The 17741-nt window shown below is 31.0% G+C and overlaps 1 protein-coding gene across 1 annotated transcript in view; it reads left to right on the top strand.

Moving 5' to 3' along the window:
• The first annotated feature begins 994 nt into the window (after positions 1 to 994).
• LOC139900298 (uncharacterized) overlaps positions 995 to 17741 on the top strand; it is a 48577-nt gene continuing 31830 nt past the window's right edge. Inside the window, exons 1-8 of the mRNA XM_071883084.1 lie at positions 995 to 1100; positions 1167 to 1343; positions 1457 to 2030; positions 2143 to 2217; positions 2323 to 2798; positions 3360 to 3443; positions 3530 to 3721; positions 4635 to 4910. Coding sequence (XP_071739185.1) covers positions 995 to 1100; positions 1167 to 1343; positions 1457 to 2030; positions 2143 to 2217; positions 2323 to 2798; positions 3360 to 3443; positions 3530 to 3721; positions 4635 to 4910 — 1960 coding nt within the window. The remainder of the gene's footprint in view (positions 1101 to 1166; positions 1344 to 1456; positions 2031 to 2142; positions 2218 to 2322; positions 2799 to 3359; positions 3444 to 3529; positions 3722 to 4634; positions 4911 to 17741) is intronic.

Genomic DNA, 17741 nt, shown 5'->3' with positions numbered 1-17741 from the left:
TAATTAAAAAATAAGGCATGTAGCCACTTACCTCGCCAATATTTACTCCTTAGTCGTACTTATTGCTTTAAACCTCGCCAATATTTACACTTTATTCGTAGTTATTGCTTTAAACCATAAACGTGCAAATTTTTATGCGAAAGCTGCTAAATAACAAAATGGGCAAGTGCATTAGATGTATCATCAGCACCCCCTATTTTGATGATGTTATTATAAAAAAAAATTAAGGAATTAAACAAGTAATATTGGTCAAATAGATAATCACGGCATTTTTTAGATAATATACTGTAATAAAATAAAATGACAAATTTAATAGCAATAGCAATAGCAATAAAAACTACCAAAACCCAAATCTGATGATAGAATATTAGTTTTGCAACAAATAAGATCAAATGTGTCTAAAGAACTAAAACAATTATTTAATTTTTCATGTTGATCACTTAGAAACTTATCAAACTAATTAATATTAAATAAGAGACCAACTTTAAAGAAAAAAAAACAAAAAAAAAAAAAGCCACTCAATTGTCTTAACCTCCCGCTGAATATGTTGGTCATAGGTTACATAAGTTCTACAATGCCATATATTACATATGTTCTTCACTATCATATGTACAAAATGGACCAGAGTCAAAGAAAAAAAGTTTTAGTATTTAAAAAATAAGAACCTTACCTTTTAATCATTAGTAGTCAATATTGACCAGAGTAGTTCTTACGATCTCGCTTTGAATCCATTCTTGTCACTTCAGTATCCAATGATATTTCCTTTAGGACAAGATGGTTACAGACGCGGAATCAAGCATAGAAATGTTGATAATAATACCACCGATCATACTGATTTAACCTTCAGAGAGTACTTTGCATATCATATCCAAGATAGGGTAAATACACATTCTTTGATGCACTTGGCAAAAAACTGTACCAGCAATTTTTGGTCGACGCATATACTATGATCGAATCTAACAGGTTGACTTACATACGGTACCAACAAAAAAAGATGCGATTGACAAGTGCCAGTGACGTATCTAATAATGTCACGGAAGGAAATACAATAGCGGGAAACACAGGAAAGAGGATAATCTTGCCATCGTCATTTACGGGAGGTTCCCGATATCTAATGCAAAATTATTTGGATGCAATGGCGATAGTCTGACATTTTGGATACCCAGATTTGTTCATAACTTTCACGTGTAACCCTAATTGGCCGGAGATTGCTCGGTTTCTGAACAACAAGCAACAAAAACCAGAAGACGGGCCTGATATTATATGCAGATTATTCAAAATAAAGTTGGATAGTATGATTGAGGATTTGAAAAAAAAGAACGTATTTGGAGAGATGGATTCATGTACGTATAACATTATGTATTAAATTACAAAACATATTTGATACATTATAATTAGTTACTGACCTATTTTTCTCTTACTTATAATTTGTATTGATCACACTTTCTTTGTGCAGTACTATATAGGATTGAATTTCAAAAACGTGGACTCCCTCACGCACACATTTGCACATTTTTGAAAGCATCTTATAAGTTAACGACCAGTCAAGACATCGATTCTATAATTTCTGCTGAAATTCCAGACAAGTCAACAAATTTGGAACTATATGAACTTGTGGCAGACTTTATGTTGCATGGTCCTTGTGGTAGTCAAAACCCGAAGAGTGCTTGCATGAACGAAATGACAAAAACCTGCACCAAATCATTTCCAAAGAGATTTCAAGAGCATACGTTTGTTGATGAGAATGGATACCCTGTATATAGAAGACGTGATAATGAAAGTCGTGTTTACAAAGGTGAAGCTGAACTTCACAATGGATATGTAGTTCCATACAATCCTTTTCTTCTAAAAAAATACCAGTCACATATAAATGTTGAAAGGTTTAACCAATCTGGTGCCATTAAATATTTGTTAAAGTATATAAATAAAGGATACGACAGAATAACTGCAGGTTTAGTTAGGAATGATGACAGTAATGGTGAAGTCGCTGGAAAACCCGTTGATGAAATCAAAGAGTATTACGACTGCAGGTTTGATAATTTACGATACATAATACATATTTTATTGTACTTGAAGTATTTATTCGTTGGACAAATACTTTTTATCTAACTCGGACCTCACATATTTATATATTTTTTTCAGGTATATTTCAGCTTGCGAAGCTGCTTGGAGAATCTTTGGGGAAGAGATTCACTATAGAACTCATGCAGTTGAAAGGTTATCATTTCATCTTCCAAATGAATAGCCAGTTAATTTTGAAGATGATGCCGATCTTCAAGATGTGATTGAAAAACCCTCAGTAGCATCATCTCAATTTACCAGTTGGATGAAAAGGAATACATGGGACCAGAATGCTCGAAACCTAACATATACGGAATTCCCTCAAAAGTATGTTTGGAATGCAGCTGATAGAGTTTGGACAGTAAGAAAAATAAAACCAAAATTAGGACGAATCCATCACGTTCCTCCTTCTGCTGGTGAAGCATACTACTTGAGGATTCTTTTGAACAAGGTAAGAGGTCCAACATGCTTTGAAGATATTCGAACGGTTAACGGAAAGCTATGTCCAACATTTAAGGATGCTTGCTATGAACTTGGTTTGTTACATGATGACAAAGAATATATAGAAGCCATTCAACAAGCAAGTCAGTATTCAACTGGGCCGTATTTACGATCCTTATTTGTGATGTTGTTAGTTTCTAACAATTTGTCTAGACCAGAGGATGTATGGTCACAATGTAGTAACCTACTTAGTGAGGACATACTCCATAAGCAAAGAAAAAGACTCGCGTTTCCAGGTTCATTTACATAAACATAATCTTCATTATTACAACACGTAAATATTAGTTATGCTAAAATCTTATATCCTATTTGACATAAGTACTGATATTTGCATGTTGTTATATATATATATATATATATATATATATATATATATATATATATATATATATATATATATATATATATATATATATATATATATATATATATATATATGCATCACATGCACATGTCTTTTCAATTATATATATATATATATATATATATATATATATATATATATATATATATATATATATATATATATGTAGTGTCATATATATAGATATGATGCATCAGCATATATATATGTATAAACCAACATATCCAACATATTTACCTAATATTATACATATCATTACTTACATAAAATGCATTGAACAAAACCCTTTATTCTAAATAATTTGCATAATCAAATTTATAGCTGCTGGTTTATACATATATTTACAGTAACATCAAAACACTATATGGATCATATGGACATGCCTTGGAAAAAGGCAATAAATCTTCAACTTTTAACACATATTTAGCCACAGGCTTAAATGTTGGACGAATCCATCACGTTCCTCATTCTGCTGGTGAAGCATACTACTTGAGGATTCTTTTGAACAAGGTAAGAGGTCTAACATGCTTTGAAGATATTCGAACGGTTAATGGAAAGCTATGTCCAACATTTAAGATGCTTGCTATGAACTTGGTTTGTTAGATGATGACAAAGAATATATAGAAGCCATTCAACAAGCAAGTCAGTATTCAACTGGGCCGTATTTACGATCCTTATTTGTGATGTTGTTAGTTTCTAACAATTTGTCTAGACCAGAGGATGTATGGTCACAATGTAGTAACCTACTTAGTGAGGACATACTCCATAAGCAAAGAAAAAGACTCGCGTTTCCAGGTTCATTTACATAAACATAATCTTCATTATTACAACACGTAAATATTAGTTATGCTAAAATCTTATATCCTATTTGACATAAGTACTGATATTTGCATGTTGTTATATATATATATATATATATATATATATATATATATATATATATATATATATATATGCATCACATGCACATGTCTTTTCAATTTATATATATATGTAGTATCATATATATAGATATGATGCATCAGCATATATATGTGTATAAACCAACATATCCAACATATTTACCTAATATTATACATATCAGTACTTACATAAAATGCATTGAGCAAAACCCTTTATTCTAAATAATTTTCATAATCAAATTTATAGCTGCTGGTTTATACATATATTTACAGTAACATCAAAACACTATATATGGATCATATGGACATGCCTTGGAAAAAGGCAATAAATCTTCAACTTTTAACACATATTTAGCCACAGGCTTATATATATATATATATATATATATATATATATATATATATATATATATATATATATATATATATATATATATATATATATATATATATATATATATATATATATATCACATGCACATCGACTTATTATTATTTGTGTTATTAGTATTACATACATCCTTTATTAATAATTTAGTATAACAACTATACACCTATGAATTAGATAGTTTCTTCTAATAACGTTCACTACGATATTACAACACATACGATATTGACCTATGAATTATGCGTTAAAAACTACTGATCACATATGAGTTGTAATAATACAACATTAGATTATTGATGTAATATGCTCTAATTACATACTTTATTAGTACATTATCATAACCTTTACTCTTAAAATTAATATAACAACTACTCATATCATATGAATTTACTTATTTTATTTAGCTGATTTTTTTCAGCATATACCATGGAACAAAAGGATATTGACAATCATGCATTGTATGAAATTGAATTACTCTTGCGTAATCAAGGTAGTTCGTTAAAGAAGTTTTCAGGGATGCCTTATCCATCCAATGACTTTGTTATAGACACTACTAACAGATTGATTCACGATGAGCTACGGTATGATCGTGTCGCTTTGAAATCAGAACATGACATTTTGTTTAGTAGTTTGACTTCAGAACACAAAGGTGTATATGATGAAATTATGTTCGCTGTTCATAACAATGTTGGAGGTGTGTTCTTTGTGTATGGGTATTGATAATGCTAAAAACGAACATATATTTCATAGCATTATCCCTCAAGAAAGACAAGCTTTTAGTTGCAAGTGTTCTATTTACAAGTGATATTCGTTTAAATAATAAAAGATGAAAACAAAAGAAAGATTCGACGAATTGAAGATGCAAACGACCAAAAAGCTCAAAAGTACAAAGTACAATCAAAGTGGTTCCAATTATTGATGAGAAACGTCTCAAAATTACAAGAGTACAAGACGCGAAACGCAAAATACAAGATATTAAATTGTACGCAAGGACGTTCGAAAATCCGGAATTGGGACCAGAGTCAACTCTCAACGCTCGACGCAACGGACTAAAATTACAAGTCAACTATGCACACGAATATAATATAATATTTAAATAATTCTATAAATTATTTATATATTATATTATTATTATAAACCGTCGGCAAAACAAGAAAACAAATCATGTGAGCTGGAAAAAGTGACCATGCGATCGCATGGCCTGGAAGGCAAAAATCCATGCGATCGCATGGCAGTAGGTGACAACCCACATGCCTATAAATTCGCAGTTTTGGTTGATCATATATCCATCTTTTTCTCTTCTCATTCATATACGTAAATATATATATATATATATATATATATATATATATATATATATATATATATATATATATATATATATATATATTATATTTTAATTTTAATTTTAATTTTAAATTCTAATAATAAGGGTATGTTAGCGAATGTTGTAAGGGTGTAAGTCGAAATTCTGTCCGTGTAACGCTACGCTATTTTTAATCACTGTAAGTTATGGTTAATGTTATTTTTAAATTAATGTCTCGTAACTAAGTTATTATTATGCTTATTTAATTCCGAAGTAATCGTGATGTTGGACTAAATACTAAAATTGGGTAATTGAGCTTTGAACCATAATTGGGGTTTGGATAAAAGAACGACACTTGTTGAAATTAGACTATGGGCTATTAATGGGCTTTATATTAACTAAACGACACCTCGTTAATTTAATATATAGACTTATAATTTGACGTATTTATATATAATCACATACGCTTGACTGGGTACGGTAGGCGGGATATCTATAAATACAAATAATTGTTCATTTTACCGGACACGGGATTGGATTAATAGTTAATAGACTTGTTGAAACAGGGGTGGATTACATTCAAGGGTAATTGGTGTAATTGTTAACAAAGTAGTAAAACCTTGGTTTACATGCAGTCGATAACCTGGTGTATTCATTAAACAAAGTATTAAGACCTTGTTACAATTCGAATCCCCAATTAGTTGGAATATTTGACTTCGGGAATAAGAATAATTTGACGAAGACTTTCGCACTTTATGATTATGACTGATGGACTATTATGGATAAATCCGTATGGACATATCGAATAATCCAGGACAAAGGACAATTAACCCATGGGAATAAACTAAAATCAACACGTCGAACATCATGATTACGGAAGTTTAAATAAGCATAATTTATATATTTCATATTTAATTGCACTTTTAATTATCGCACTTTTATTTATTGTCATTTTATTTAATTGCACTTTTAATTATCGTACTCTTTAATTATCGCAATTTTATTTATCGTAATTTCATTATCGTTATTTACTTTACACTTTAAATTAAGTTATATTTATTTTTAATATTTTACATTAGGTTTTAACTGCGACTAAAGTTTTAAAATCGACAAACCGGTCATTAAACGGTAAAAACCCCCCTTTTATAACAATAATACTACTTATATATATTTTTGTATTTTTACAAATATAGTTTTTAAAAATATAGCGTTAAGCTTGTTTAAAAGATCCCTGTGGAATGAACCGGACTTACTAAAAACTACACTATTGTACGATTAGGTACACTACCTATAAGTGTTGTAGCATGAAAGGACCCGTCCTAATCCACCTGAACGAAGTCATCAACATTTGGTCCCATTGCGATGATCGGCTCCAAGTAATGTCCTTATATTGAGCAAATGCACAGCAGAAGACTTAATTCGTACCTGAGAATAAACATGCTTTAAAGTGTCAACCAAAAGGTTGGTGAGTTCATAGGTTTATCATAACCATCATTTCAATATGTTAATAGACCACAAGATTTCATAATCATAAACATAATACACTCGCAAGTGTATGTAAAGCATTCTAAGTGGTTGAGCACTTGGTAGCCATACTTAAGATTTAATCAACGTCGCATATTCCCTTTATTATGAAATCTCACTACACCGTACCAAGTGTAGTCACAAAAACGAAGTACTGTGCAACCGTTGAATACTGGTCGTCCAGTCCGGTTGGGGTTGTCAGGCCCGATAGATCTATCAACAGGATTCGCGTTTACAATACCCATGTAAATAGTAGTTACCAAGCTACAGGGAAATATGCCAGTAGTACAACTCAACGTAGAATATATTTTTAAGTACTTGTGTCTATTTTGTAAACATTTATAAAAGCAGCGCATGTATTCTCAGCCCAAAAATATATATTGCAAAAGCAATTTAAAAGGGAGCAAATGAAACTCACTTTTGCCTTGAAGGTATTTAATTCGACTTGGTCTCCGATAGATATCACGAACCTAACCATATATATAATATATCAACATATTTTCTTTTTAAGTAATCGTTACATATATATAATATATCAACATATTTTCTTAGTCCGTTGTTAGCATTCCGATGTTAGTGGTCCACAATTAGTTGCTTAAATAAAATAAATAAAGACCCCATCGTATTCGTATTGATCAGAATTAATCTCGACCCATGGTACCATGTTGTCAAATGACGTGTTGCGTACATAAAGTACCGTGTTGTCAAATGAGGTGTTGCCTACAATCATGAGGTCTTATGATTAATCTTCTCGTGTTGTTTATGGATGGTCCTGAAATATATAAAATCAAATCATAAGTAATTATATATAAAATATCATATTAATTAGAAAAGATATGATTAATTTACTTTTTCTCCAAATATTTTCGTAGCTAAACTATCTTCGGATACCCAATCTTGTTTTAGTCGTAGTTTCTTCATTACAACTCTGTTTTTGTTGGTTCAACTTGCCACTTCCTTGGATCGAGTCAAATTTTAAGAATATGAACTGAATATACCTTAGTTTGTATTCGAAATCATAGGTTATAGGTCAAACTTTGGTGAAACTTATGAAAGTGATCATTTTCCATCATAAAAACAACATTTAATGATCATTTTTCTAAAAATACTTACACTTTGAGTTAAACCATGAAATTTTTATGTGTTAACATATTCATAAGAAATATCATTTTTCCAGAACATGAACTTCCAATTCAAAGTTCAAGATAGTTTTTAATTATCCAACCCAAAACAGCCCCCGGTTGCACTCCGACGACGTAGATTCAGTTTTAAGATGTTCTTTGTAAAACCAAGTTATATCTTGTTAGGTTAGCATATCATTATGATATATTACAGGTCTTGAAGTATTTTAAAAGTCAAGTTAGAAGGATCTATTTAGTTTGCGAACAAGTTTGAAATCATTCAAACTATGTTCTTGTTGTTAAAATTTTATACCACAAAATTAGATAGCTATATGAATATGAATTGAATAAGATTATGAACAAGGTTACTACCGTAAGTTACTTGAAAAAAGTTACTGCAAAATATAAAAAATAATCTTGGAATCAAAGAGTGGTGGAGTTAGATCAAAAGGTTGGAAGTAAACTTCTTCAAATGGGTGGTTATTTTGATATGTTCTTGAAATAGTTTTCTTATGGTCTTTAAGGCTTGTAATTGAAGCTAAATGATGGGGAAAATGCTTGGAGATGATCAAGTATGAAGTTAGGAGTATTTTGAGAGAGAAATGAGGGTGTAGGTATGAGAAAATGGAGTGAAGAAATGGTGTTCATTTATAAAATCGTTTTTAGTTTATAAAGAAAGAAAAGGATTCCTAATTTTGTTTTCTTACTAATAATTCATACTACTTGACAAATCCTAGTTACCTCATATCTAGGGCAGTAATAATTTTGATTAGGATGTTGATTTGATGTGTATATACTAATAGTAAATACGTATAGAAGCTGGGTATGATACGGGTACATATACCCTAGATATACGTATAGAAATTTTGAGGAAACGGAACGAGAATTCAAATATAGCTATCTTTTGTGAATATACTTATATTGTTTTATGTATTTAAGTCCTTAAAAAGTGATTAAATACATTATATATACGATACATGTATAAGCATTATAGATTATAAGTATATATATCAAAGAATGTTACGTATAGTTATCGTTTTGAAAACTTAAGTTAGTAGTTTCAAAATATACTTATAACTCATTGTCATTAGTACACAATGAGATGTTAAACCATCCTTAGATCATGTTAAATATATATAAATACATATATATACACAAACGTATAATTATCGTATGTTATATAGTTCGTGATATCATCGGTCATATTGGACGGTCAAACGTTGTGTAAAACTCTTTTCAAAAACACAAGTCTCAATAATTTGGATTGCTTATCATGTTGGTGTATTTTAATTTATGTAAATATTAATCTCATAAGTATAATTTGGTCGAAAAATTCTGGGTCATTACATTACCTACCCGTTAAAGAAATTTCGTCCCCGAAATTTGATAGAGGTTGTTATGGATAACAATAAGAAGGTTTTCATGACAAATATAAGGTGATAATGGAGTTTTATCATCATTGAGTAATGTAGATAAAACGATTCGATTATGTGAAGAATATAAATGAGACTATCGTAAAAGAGTGAGGTGAGTAAAATATATTCGTCTTAACCGATGACGTAGTTATGATTGATTTTCGGGATTTAAGGGATTTAAAGAGAATCTTACGTAATAAGATTTGGTTCTTTGGTGATTAAGGAAATCAGGATCTTTTTTGATTATATGCAATAATCTGTTTCGATTGCTCTATCGGATATTTCACTATAAATTCACCCCTTCGTTTCCTTATTTTCCACGACTCACACCTTCTATTCTTTCTCCCTTCATTCTTACTTTAAAGCATTCATCAATATGCTCCATCCAGTCTTGATTCTTGATATACTCCTAACTTTTATATCTGTCATTCTTTTTTTTCATCTACCACCAGAAGAATCTATTTACTTCTACTATACTCTTGTGTTTATAGTGTTTCTAATTCTCCCGTGTCTCTATATTGCTATCTGCATCGATATACACGGTTTGTAATTTCGGGGTTATTATCGGAGTTTATATTCTTCATTATTTTTCGGAGCTTCATGCTTTCGTTTTCTCTTCCTGACTTCGAGTCAAGCGAGTAATGGTCCGGAATTCGTAGATATGAAATTCAGAATGAACATAGCTAATGCTCTAAGAAGAAAATGGTAATAGAACGATTTTGATTTGTTAAATTACCAGAATACCCTGTAGAAGACCGAGTCATCCAGAAAAATATTCTCTTGATATGTTTAGAGATTAGATAGAATGTAAGAGTCGTGTAAATGGCACATGATGACGGTACTGTGAATCATCATGCTTCATTAGGAACTCAGCATGACTTACTGTAATATAATGACGTTGATCAAGTGTCATTATATTATACTAATCCATGCTTCAGCTCCCAACACTACTTCAAAACATTCATATTTTAAACTCGAAGGTTTCAGAATTTAGAAACTAACACAGTTTCTTTTATGTTTGCAGATATTATGGAGAGATAAATGATCTCAGATAAGAATAGTTGTGAAAATATCGCCAGAAATATGGAGGATATTTATAATAGAACATACGAGAATATCTTAGAATTTCTAATATCAATGGATGATGAAGAAGATTTGTCTGTGAAGGTTTAGAATGAGAAATAAGATGTTTGCTAACGATTTCAGCATGCACGGAATCATTTGGATTCTTTGAAGGCAAACTTATTCTTTGTGATTTGTCCACGGCTTTCTTCATAGTTTCGCATAATTCGCTTTTCGGTACTAAATTTTCTATCGAGCGTTCCTAACACTCCTTTCTTTATCATCAAACTTTTGGCCATTAAGATCATCTACAACATGCTGCTTCGTCAGCATTTTCAAAGTTAACTGATCTGGGTCATCGGTTATCAAACCGAGGTAGTTTCAGGAGAATTGTGTTTTTAGAATGATTAATCGCTGATGGTAATATTGTGGAATATAAAAGGTTCCCCAGTAACAATAAAGAGTACGCATATATATATCGCGGTTATACTAAAGTTGTTTCGGATGAAAAGTCGGAGTTGACTTGCTGGAGCTGTGACAAAATTAGCTACTTTGGAAAGGGATTGCAAAACGATCTTCGGTAATAACAATGTCAAAGGAACTAGAACAGATACGTGTCAAACGTTTACTCAGTTTCCGAGGGTTTTTCAGGTGCATAACTATATGCATCAATCTTTTCTTCCGTAGATGAAGTGCGGTTGGTTTATCCTCTCGATTGAGGTGTTTTTAAGAATCATGATAGATTTGAACACTGATTGTAATCGTCGAGATACAATGAGGTTTAAGATGAAATCAAGTGGCAATCTTGAAGCAATGTTTAGTTTCATATGTTATAATCAATATTTTAATTCATTTTAATTGTCCAATGTCGATAGTCCACAGTAACAGTCCAATAATTCATATATAGTTTAATATATAATATACGAATTAATTAATACGTGTCGTGACCCGTATACGTCTCAGACTCGATCACAACTCAAACTATATATATTATTGTAGAATCAACCTCAACCCTGTATAGAGAACTCGATCATTACTGCATATAGAGTGTCTATGGTGATTCCAAATAATATATATAGATGCGTCGATATGATATGTCAAAACATTGTATACGTGTCCTGATATTTAAAGTGCGTAAAATAATTACAGAAATTAAATGACGATAAATAAAAGTGCGATAATTAAATTGCGATAAATAAACTGCGATAAATAAAATGTAATCAGTTAGCTAGGAACAGTTAGCTGGAACAGTTAGCGTGGATTCTTAACAAAATTTTTCATAGTTAATTTGTTTGTTTCTAACAGATTTTATTTTGTCATATGTTTTCTTCATATGCCACTTGTTGGATTCTGGGAAGTCAAAATCCAAATATGAAATTGAATGAAAATGGTTATTCTGCGGTTAATGGATACGTATATCGGTGGTTGTAAGTAGGATAGTAAATGACTGTTGAATCAGCTTCGACGAATGTACAATGTAACTTATTAAGATGAAATCTAATTATTCCTCGGGTATTACCTACCCGTTAAAAAAATTTCACCATTAGTATTTTGTACAAAAGAACTTTTAATTACAATCTTTATGAAAACATATATACATATATATTTTCTTAAGATGAAATCATGAATTTAATGAGTTAATATGATATTAATCTCATTTGCTTTTCGGTTTGAGCTAGAATAAGAAATCTCTAAAACTTTTTGAAACCACATATTCTTCGCAGAATATCAATGATGTTATGGATCAATACTTCATCGTTCATTATTGTTGGTACTCCTTGGTATCTATGGTGAGTATGATGTTGATGTTTGTGGGATAGATTATGATGTCGAGACGTGTGATGCGGATGTTGTTTGTTAGTGGTGATGATGGTATTGTTGATGTTATTGATGGTGGTGCTGATTATGCTTCTGGTGCTGCTGCTGGTGTTTGCAACCTTCGCACCATGTTCTCCAAAGCCGTCACGCAAGCGCGAAGTTCGTTAACTTCTGCTAGTACACCGGGATGATTGGTGGTTAGAGCGAGCGAATGAACAAGATTTGTAATATGGGATAGTATATAATCGTGACGAGATACTCTAGAAATGAGAGAGAAAATGGTGTTTTGAATAGGTTCGCCGGTAAGTGCTTCAGGTTCATCGCCAAGAGGGCAATTTGGTGGATGGAATGGATCACCTTCTTCTTGTCTCCAGTGATTTAGTATATTACAAACCCATCCCCAATTCATCCAGAATAGATGATGGGAAATTGGTTGATCCATTCCGGTGACGCTGCTTTCGGAGCCCGAATGGAAATCCATATCGACATAACTGTCGGAATCTGAAGAATTCGAACTAGATGCGGAATCCATCTTGTATAATGGGGAAAATGAATTTTTGGTATGGAATAGATTATAGGAGTTAGATTTGGTACTCTTCAATACATAATTTACATATGTATATATAATACCAAAATCCCGTAAATTACGGAGAATCTTTGAAAAGATATCAGTCAAAGTTCGCAATAACAGATATGCTAAGATAAGAATTCGTCTATACACTATCAATGCAGTAAATGCAGTAAAACGTGTCTAGACTTATGAATGATAAGCAGGTAATTTCCTAAGGATGATAAGCAGATAATTTTCGACTAGAAATGATAAGCAAAACTTTTGACATGTAGACACGGTCGAAGTCCAGACTCATTAATGCATCCTAACAACTACTAGTTAGATACACTAATGCAAGACCTGGTTCGCTACGACCACCGCTCAGATACCAACTGAAAGGACCCGTCCTAATCCACCTGGATGAAGTCATCAACATTTGGTCTCATTGCGATGATCGGCTCCAAGTAATGTCCTTATATTGAGCAAATGCACAGCGGAAGACTTAATTCGTACCTGAGAATAAACATGCTTTAAAGTGTCAACCAAAATGTTGGTGAGTTCATAGGTTTATCATAACCATCATTTCAGTAAGTTAATAGACCACAAGATTTCATAATCATAAACATAATACACTCACAAGTGTATGTAAAGCATTCTAAGTGGTTGAGCACTTGGTAACCATACATAACATTTAATCAATGTCGCATATTCCCTTTATTATGAAATCTCCCTACACCGTACCAAGTGTAGTCACCAAAACGAAGTACTGTGCAACCGTTGAATACTGGTCGTCCAGTCCGGTTGGGGTTGTCAGGCCCGATAGATCTATCAACAGGATTCGCGTTTACAATACCCATGTAAATAGTAATTACCAAGCTACAGAGAAATATGCCAGTGGTACAACTCAACGTAGAATATATTTTTAAGTACTTGTGTCTATTTTGTAAACATTTATAAAAGCAGCGCATGTATTCTCAGCCCAAAAATATATATTGCAAAAGCAATTAAAAAGGGAGCAAATGAAACTCACTTTTGCCTTGAAGGTATTTAATTCGACTTGGTCTCCGATAGATATCACGAACCTAACCATATATATAATATATCAACATATTTTCTTTTTAAGTAATCGTTACATATATATAATATATCAACATATTTTCTTAGTCCGTGGTTAGCAGTCCGATGTTAGTGGTCCAAAATTAGTTGCTTAAATAAAATAAATAAAGACCCCATCATATTCGTATTGATCAGAATTAATCTCGACCCATGGTACCATGTTGTCAAATGACGTGTTGCGTACATAAAGTACCGTGTTGTCAAATGACGTGTTGCCTACAATCATGAGGTCTTATGATTAATCTTCTCGTGTTGTTTACGGATGGTCCTGAAATATATAAAATCAAATCATAAGTAATTATATATAAAATATCATATTAATTAGAAAAGATATGATTAATTTTCTTTTTCTCCAAATATTTTCGGAGCTAAACTAGCTTCGGATACCCAATCTTGTTTTAGTCGTAGTTTCTTCATTACAACTCTGTTTTTGTTGGTTCAACTTGCCACTTCCTTGGATCGAGTCAAATTTTAAGAATATGAACTGAAAATACCTTAGTTTGTATTCGAAATCATAGGTTATAGGTCAAACTTTGGTGAAACTTATGAAAGTGATCATTTTCCATCATAAAAACAACATTTAATGATCATTTTTCTAAAAATACTTACACTTTGAGTTAAACCATGAAATTTTTATGTGTTAACATATTCATACAAAATATCATTTTTCCAGAACATGAACTTCCAATTCAAAGTTCAAGATAGTTTTTAATTATCCAACCCAAAACAGCCCCCGGTTGCACTCCGACGACGTAGATTCAGTTTTTAAGATGTTCTTTGTAAAACCAAGTTATATCTTGTAAGGTTAGCATATCATTATGATATATTACAGGTCTTGAAGTATTTTAAAAGTCAAGTTAGAAGGATCTATTTAGTTTGCGAACAAGTTTGAAATCATTCAAACTATGTTCTTGTTGTTAAAATTTTATACCACAAAATAAGATAGCTATATGAATATGAATTGAATAAGATTATGAACAAGGTTACTACCTCAAGTTACTTGGAAAAAGTTACTGCAAAAGATAAGAAATAATCTTGGAATCAAAGAGTGGTGGAGTTAGATCAAAAGGTTGGAAGTAAACTTCTTCAAATGGGTGGTTATTTTGATATGTTCTTGAAAGAGTTTTCTTATGGTGTTTAAGGCTTGTAATTGAAGCTAAATGATGGGAAAAAATGCTTGGAGATGATCAAGTATGAAGTTAGGAGTATTTTGAGAGAGAAATGAGGTTGTAGGTATGAGAAAATGGAGTGAAGAAATGGTGTTCATTTATAAAAACGTTTTTAGTTTATAAAGAAAGAAAAGGATTCCTAATTTTGTTTTCTTACTAATAATTCATACTACTTGACAAATCCTAGTTACCTCATATCTAGGGCAGTAATAATGTTGATTAGGATGTTGATTTGATGTGTATATACTAATAGTAAATACGTATAGAAGCTGGGTATGATACGGGTACATATACCCTAGATATACGTATAGAAATCTTGAGGAAACGGAACGAGAATTCAAATATAGCTATCTTTTGTGAATATACTTATATTGTTTTATGTATTTAAGTCCTTAAAAAGTGATTAAATACATTATATATACGATACATGTATAAGCATTATAGATTATAAGTATATATATCAAAGAATGTTACGTATAGTTATCGTTTTGAAAACTTAAGTTAGTAGTTTCAAAATATACTTATAACTCATTGTCATTAGTACACAATGAGATGTTAAACCATCCTTAGATCATGTTAAATATATATAAATACATATATATACACAAACGTATAATTATCGTATGTTATATAGTTCGTGATATCATCGGTCATATTGGACGGTCAAACGTTGTGTAAAACTCTTTTCAAAAATACAAGTCTCAACAATTTGGATTGCTTATCATGTTGGTATAGTTTAATTTATGTAAATATTAATCTCATAAGTATAATTTGGTCGGAAAATTCTGGGTCATTACATAGCAAGGTTTAGGTATATCCATTCTATAAATAAATAAATATCTTGTGTAAAATTGTATCGTATTTAATAGTATTTCGTTGTAAAAATAATACTATTTCCTAGTACACCTCGAACACATCAAGTATTTTTGGCGCCGCTGCCGGGGAACAGTCAAACGCCGGAAGCAAAACGCTATATAAAAAAAATAAAAATTTTTAATTTACTTTTGTGAAAATACGTTTTTTGTAAAAATACGTTTTAATACAAAAATATAAAAAGAAAAACAAAATTTATATATTTTTAAGAGTTTGTTAAATATTTAAGTTTTATAAAGTTTCTTTATTTTTATTTTAGTTTGTAAAAATATAAGTTTTATTTAAATATTTTATAAATATAAAACAGAAATTTAAAACAGAAAAAAAAAACACTCGAGGCCCGGTACTGTAGCAGCCCAACTTTTGGCCCGAAACCCTACCTCATACGATCGCATGAGATTTTAACTATCAATCCATGCGATCGCATGAGGTGATTTGACTGGTCTGAAACCTCAGCCGACCAGTTTAGGGTTTTAATTAATTTATAATTATTATTATTATAACCCTAATTAGGGTTTAGTTTTTAATTATTAGTTTAGTTTTTATTATTAATTTGTATTTTTAGTTTAATTAGTTTAATTAATATATATAAATTAATACTTTTATAAATAAAAATATAAAAATAATATTTTTATAAAAATTGTACTTTTTACAATTTTAAGATTATTTTCATATTTTGTAACTTTTAATTTATTTTAGCATAATATTTGTATTTTTCGCTCATATTTAGTTTTAAGTCATAGTTTTTTCCATAGTTATTTTTATTTCTAGATTTTTAGGCTTTGCCGTAAAATCCCTTAAGTGCTTTTTCTTTAGACTAAGATTTAGGTGCTTTAGAATTTTGCGACACCATTTTTATATTTTAGTACCTTTTTAAGTTATTGCCGTTTTGGATATAGAATTCATTTTAAGCTTTAATATTTTTAGACGTAACTTTTAATTCTTAGTTTTTAGACTTTTAAGTTTCGACGCGCTACGTTCTTTTTATTTTTCGACGTTTTTCGACGCAATCTTTTTCTTTCTTATTTCTCGACGCTCTAGTTTTTAGGACATAGAATTTTCTATTTCTTCTCTAAATTTCTTTAAATTTCAACAAAAAAATATTTTAAGTGGTTAAATTGATAGACATCCATTTTCTGGTTCGTAGTAATAGTTGGATTTGTACGTGGACCGGGTTATTGGAGCCAAACAGTACTCAATTATATTGAGACCAAACGAATCCTGCCCCTCTGCTGCATCTTTTGGCTATTCGAAACGTGGGCAAAATCAGAAAAGTCTATTAATTTGATAACTTATATAATTTTTCTTAGTTTTATAACTAATAGGATATTCAGTGAATGCACCGAGCAAAACGTTCACCACCTTTTGTACGTTCACCACCTGTAACTCGATCAAGACATCTAGCAAATATTGTCGCCGTTGATTTTTCTTTAGAATCGTCATCAAGTCGACCAAGTACTCAAATTCAAATTTCCGATAATCCATTTTTTGAACCCGACCTCACAATTGAGAATTCGGAGAATATTCAGGGACGATTCCGAGATCCTGAACCATTAATCTTTCCTCCGGAA

Source organism: Rutidosis leptorrhynchoides, chromosome 3, assembly GCF_046630445.1.
Source record: "Rutidosis leptorrhynchoides isolate AG116_Rl617_1_P2 chromosome 3, CSIRO_AGI_Rlap_v1, whole genome shotgun sequence".
Taxonomy (NCBI): domain Eukaryota; kingdom Viridiplantae; phylum Streptophyta; class Magnoliopsida; order Asterales; family Asteraceae; genus Rutidosis; species Rutidosis leptorrhynchoides.
The sequence above is the reverse complement of the archived record's forward strand: the minus strand, read 5'-3'. Positions and strand labels throughout refer to the sequence as shown.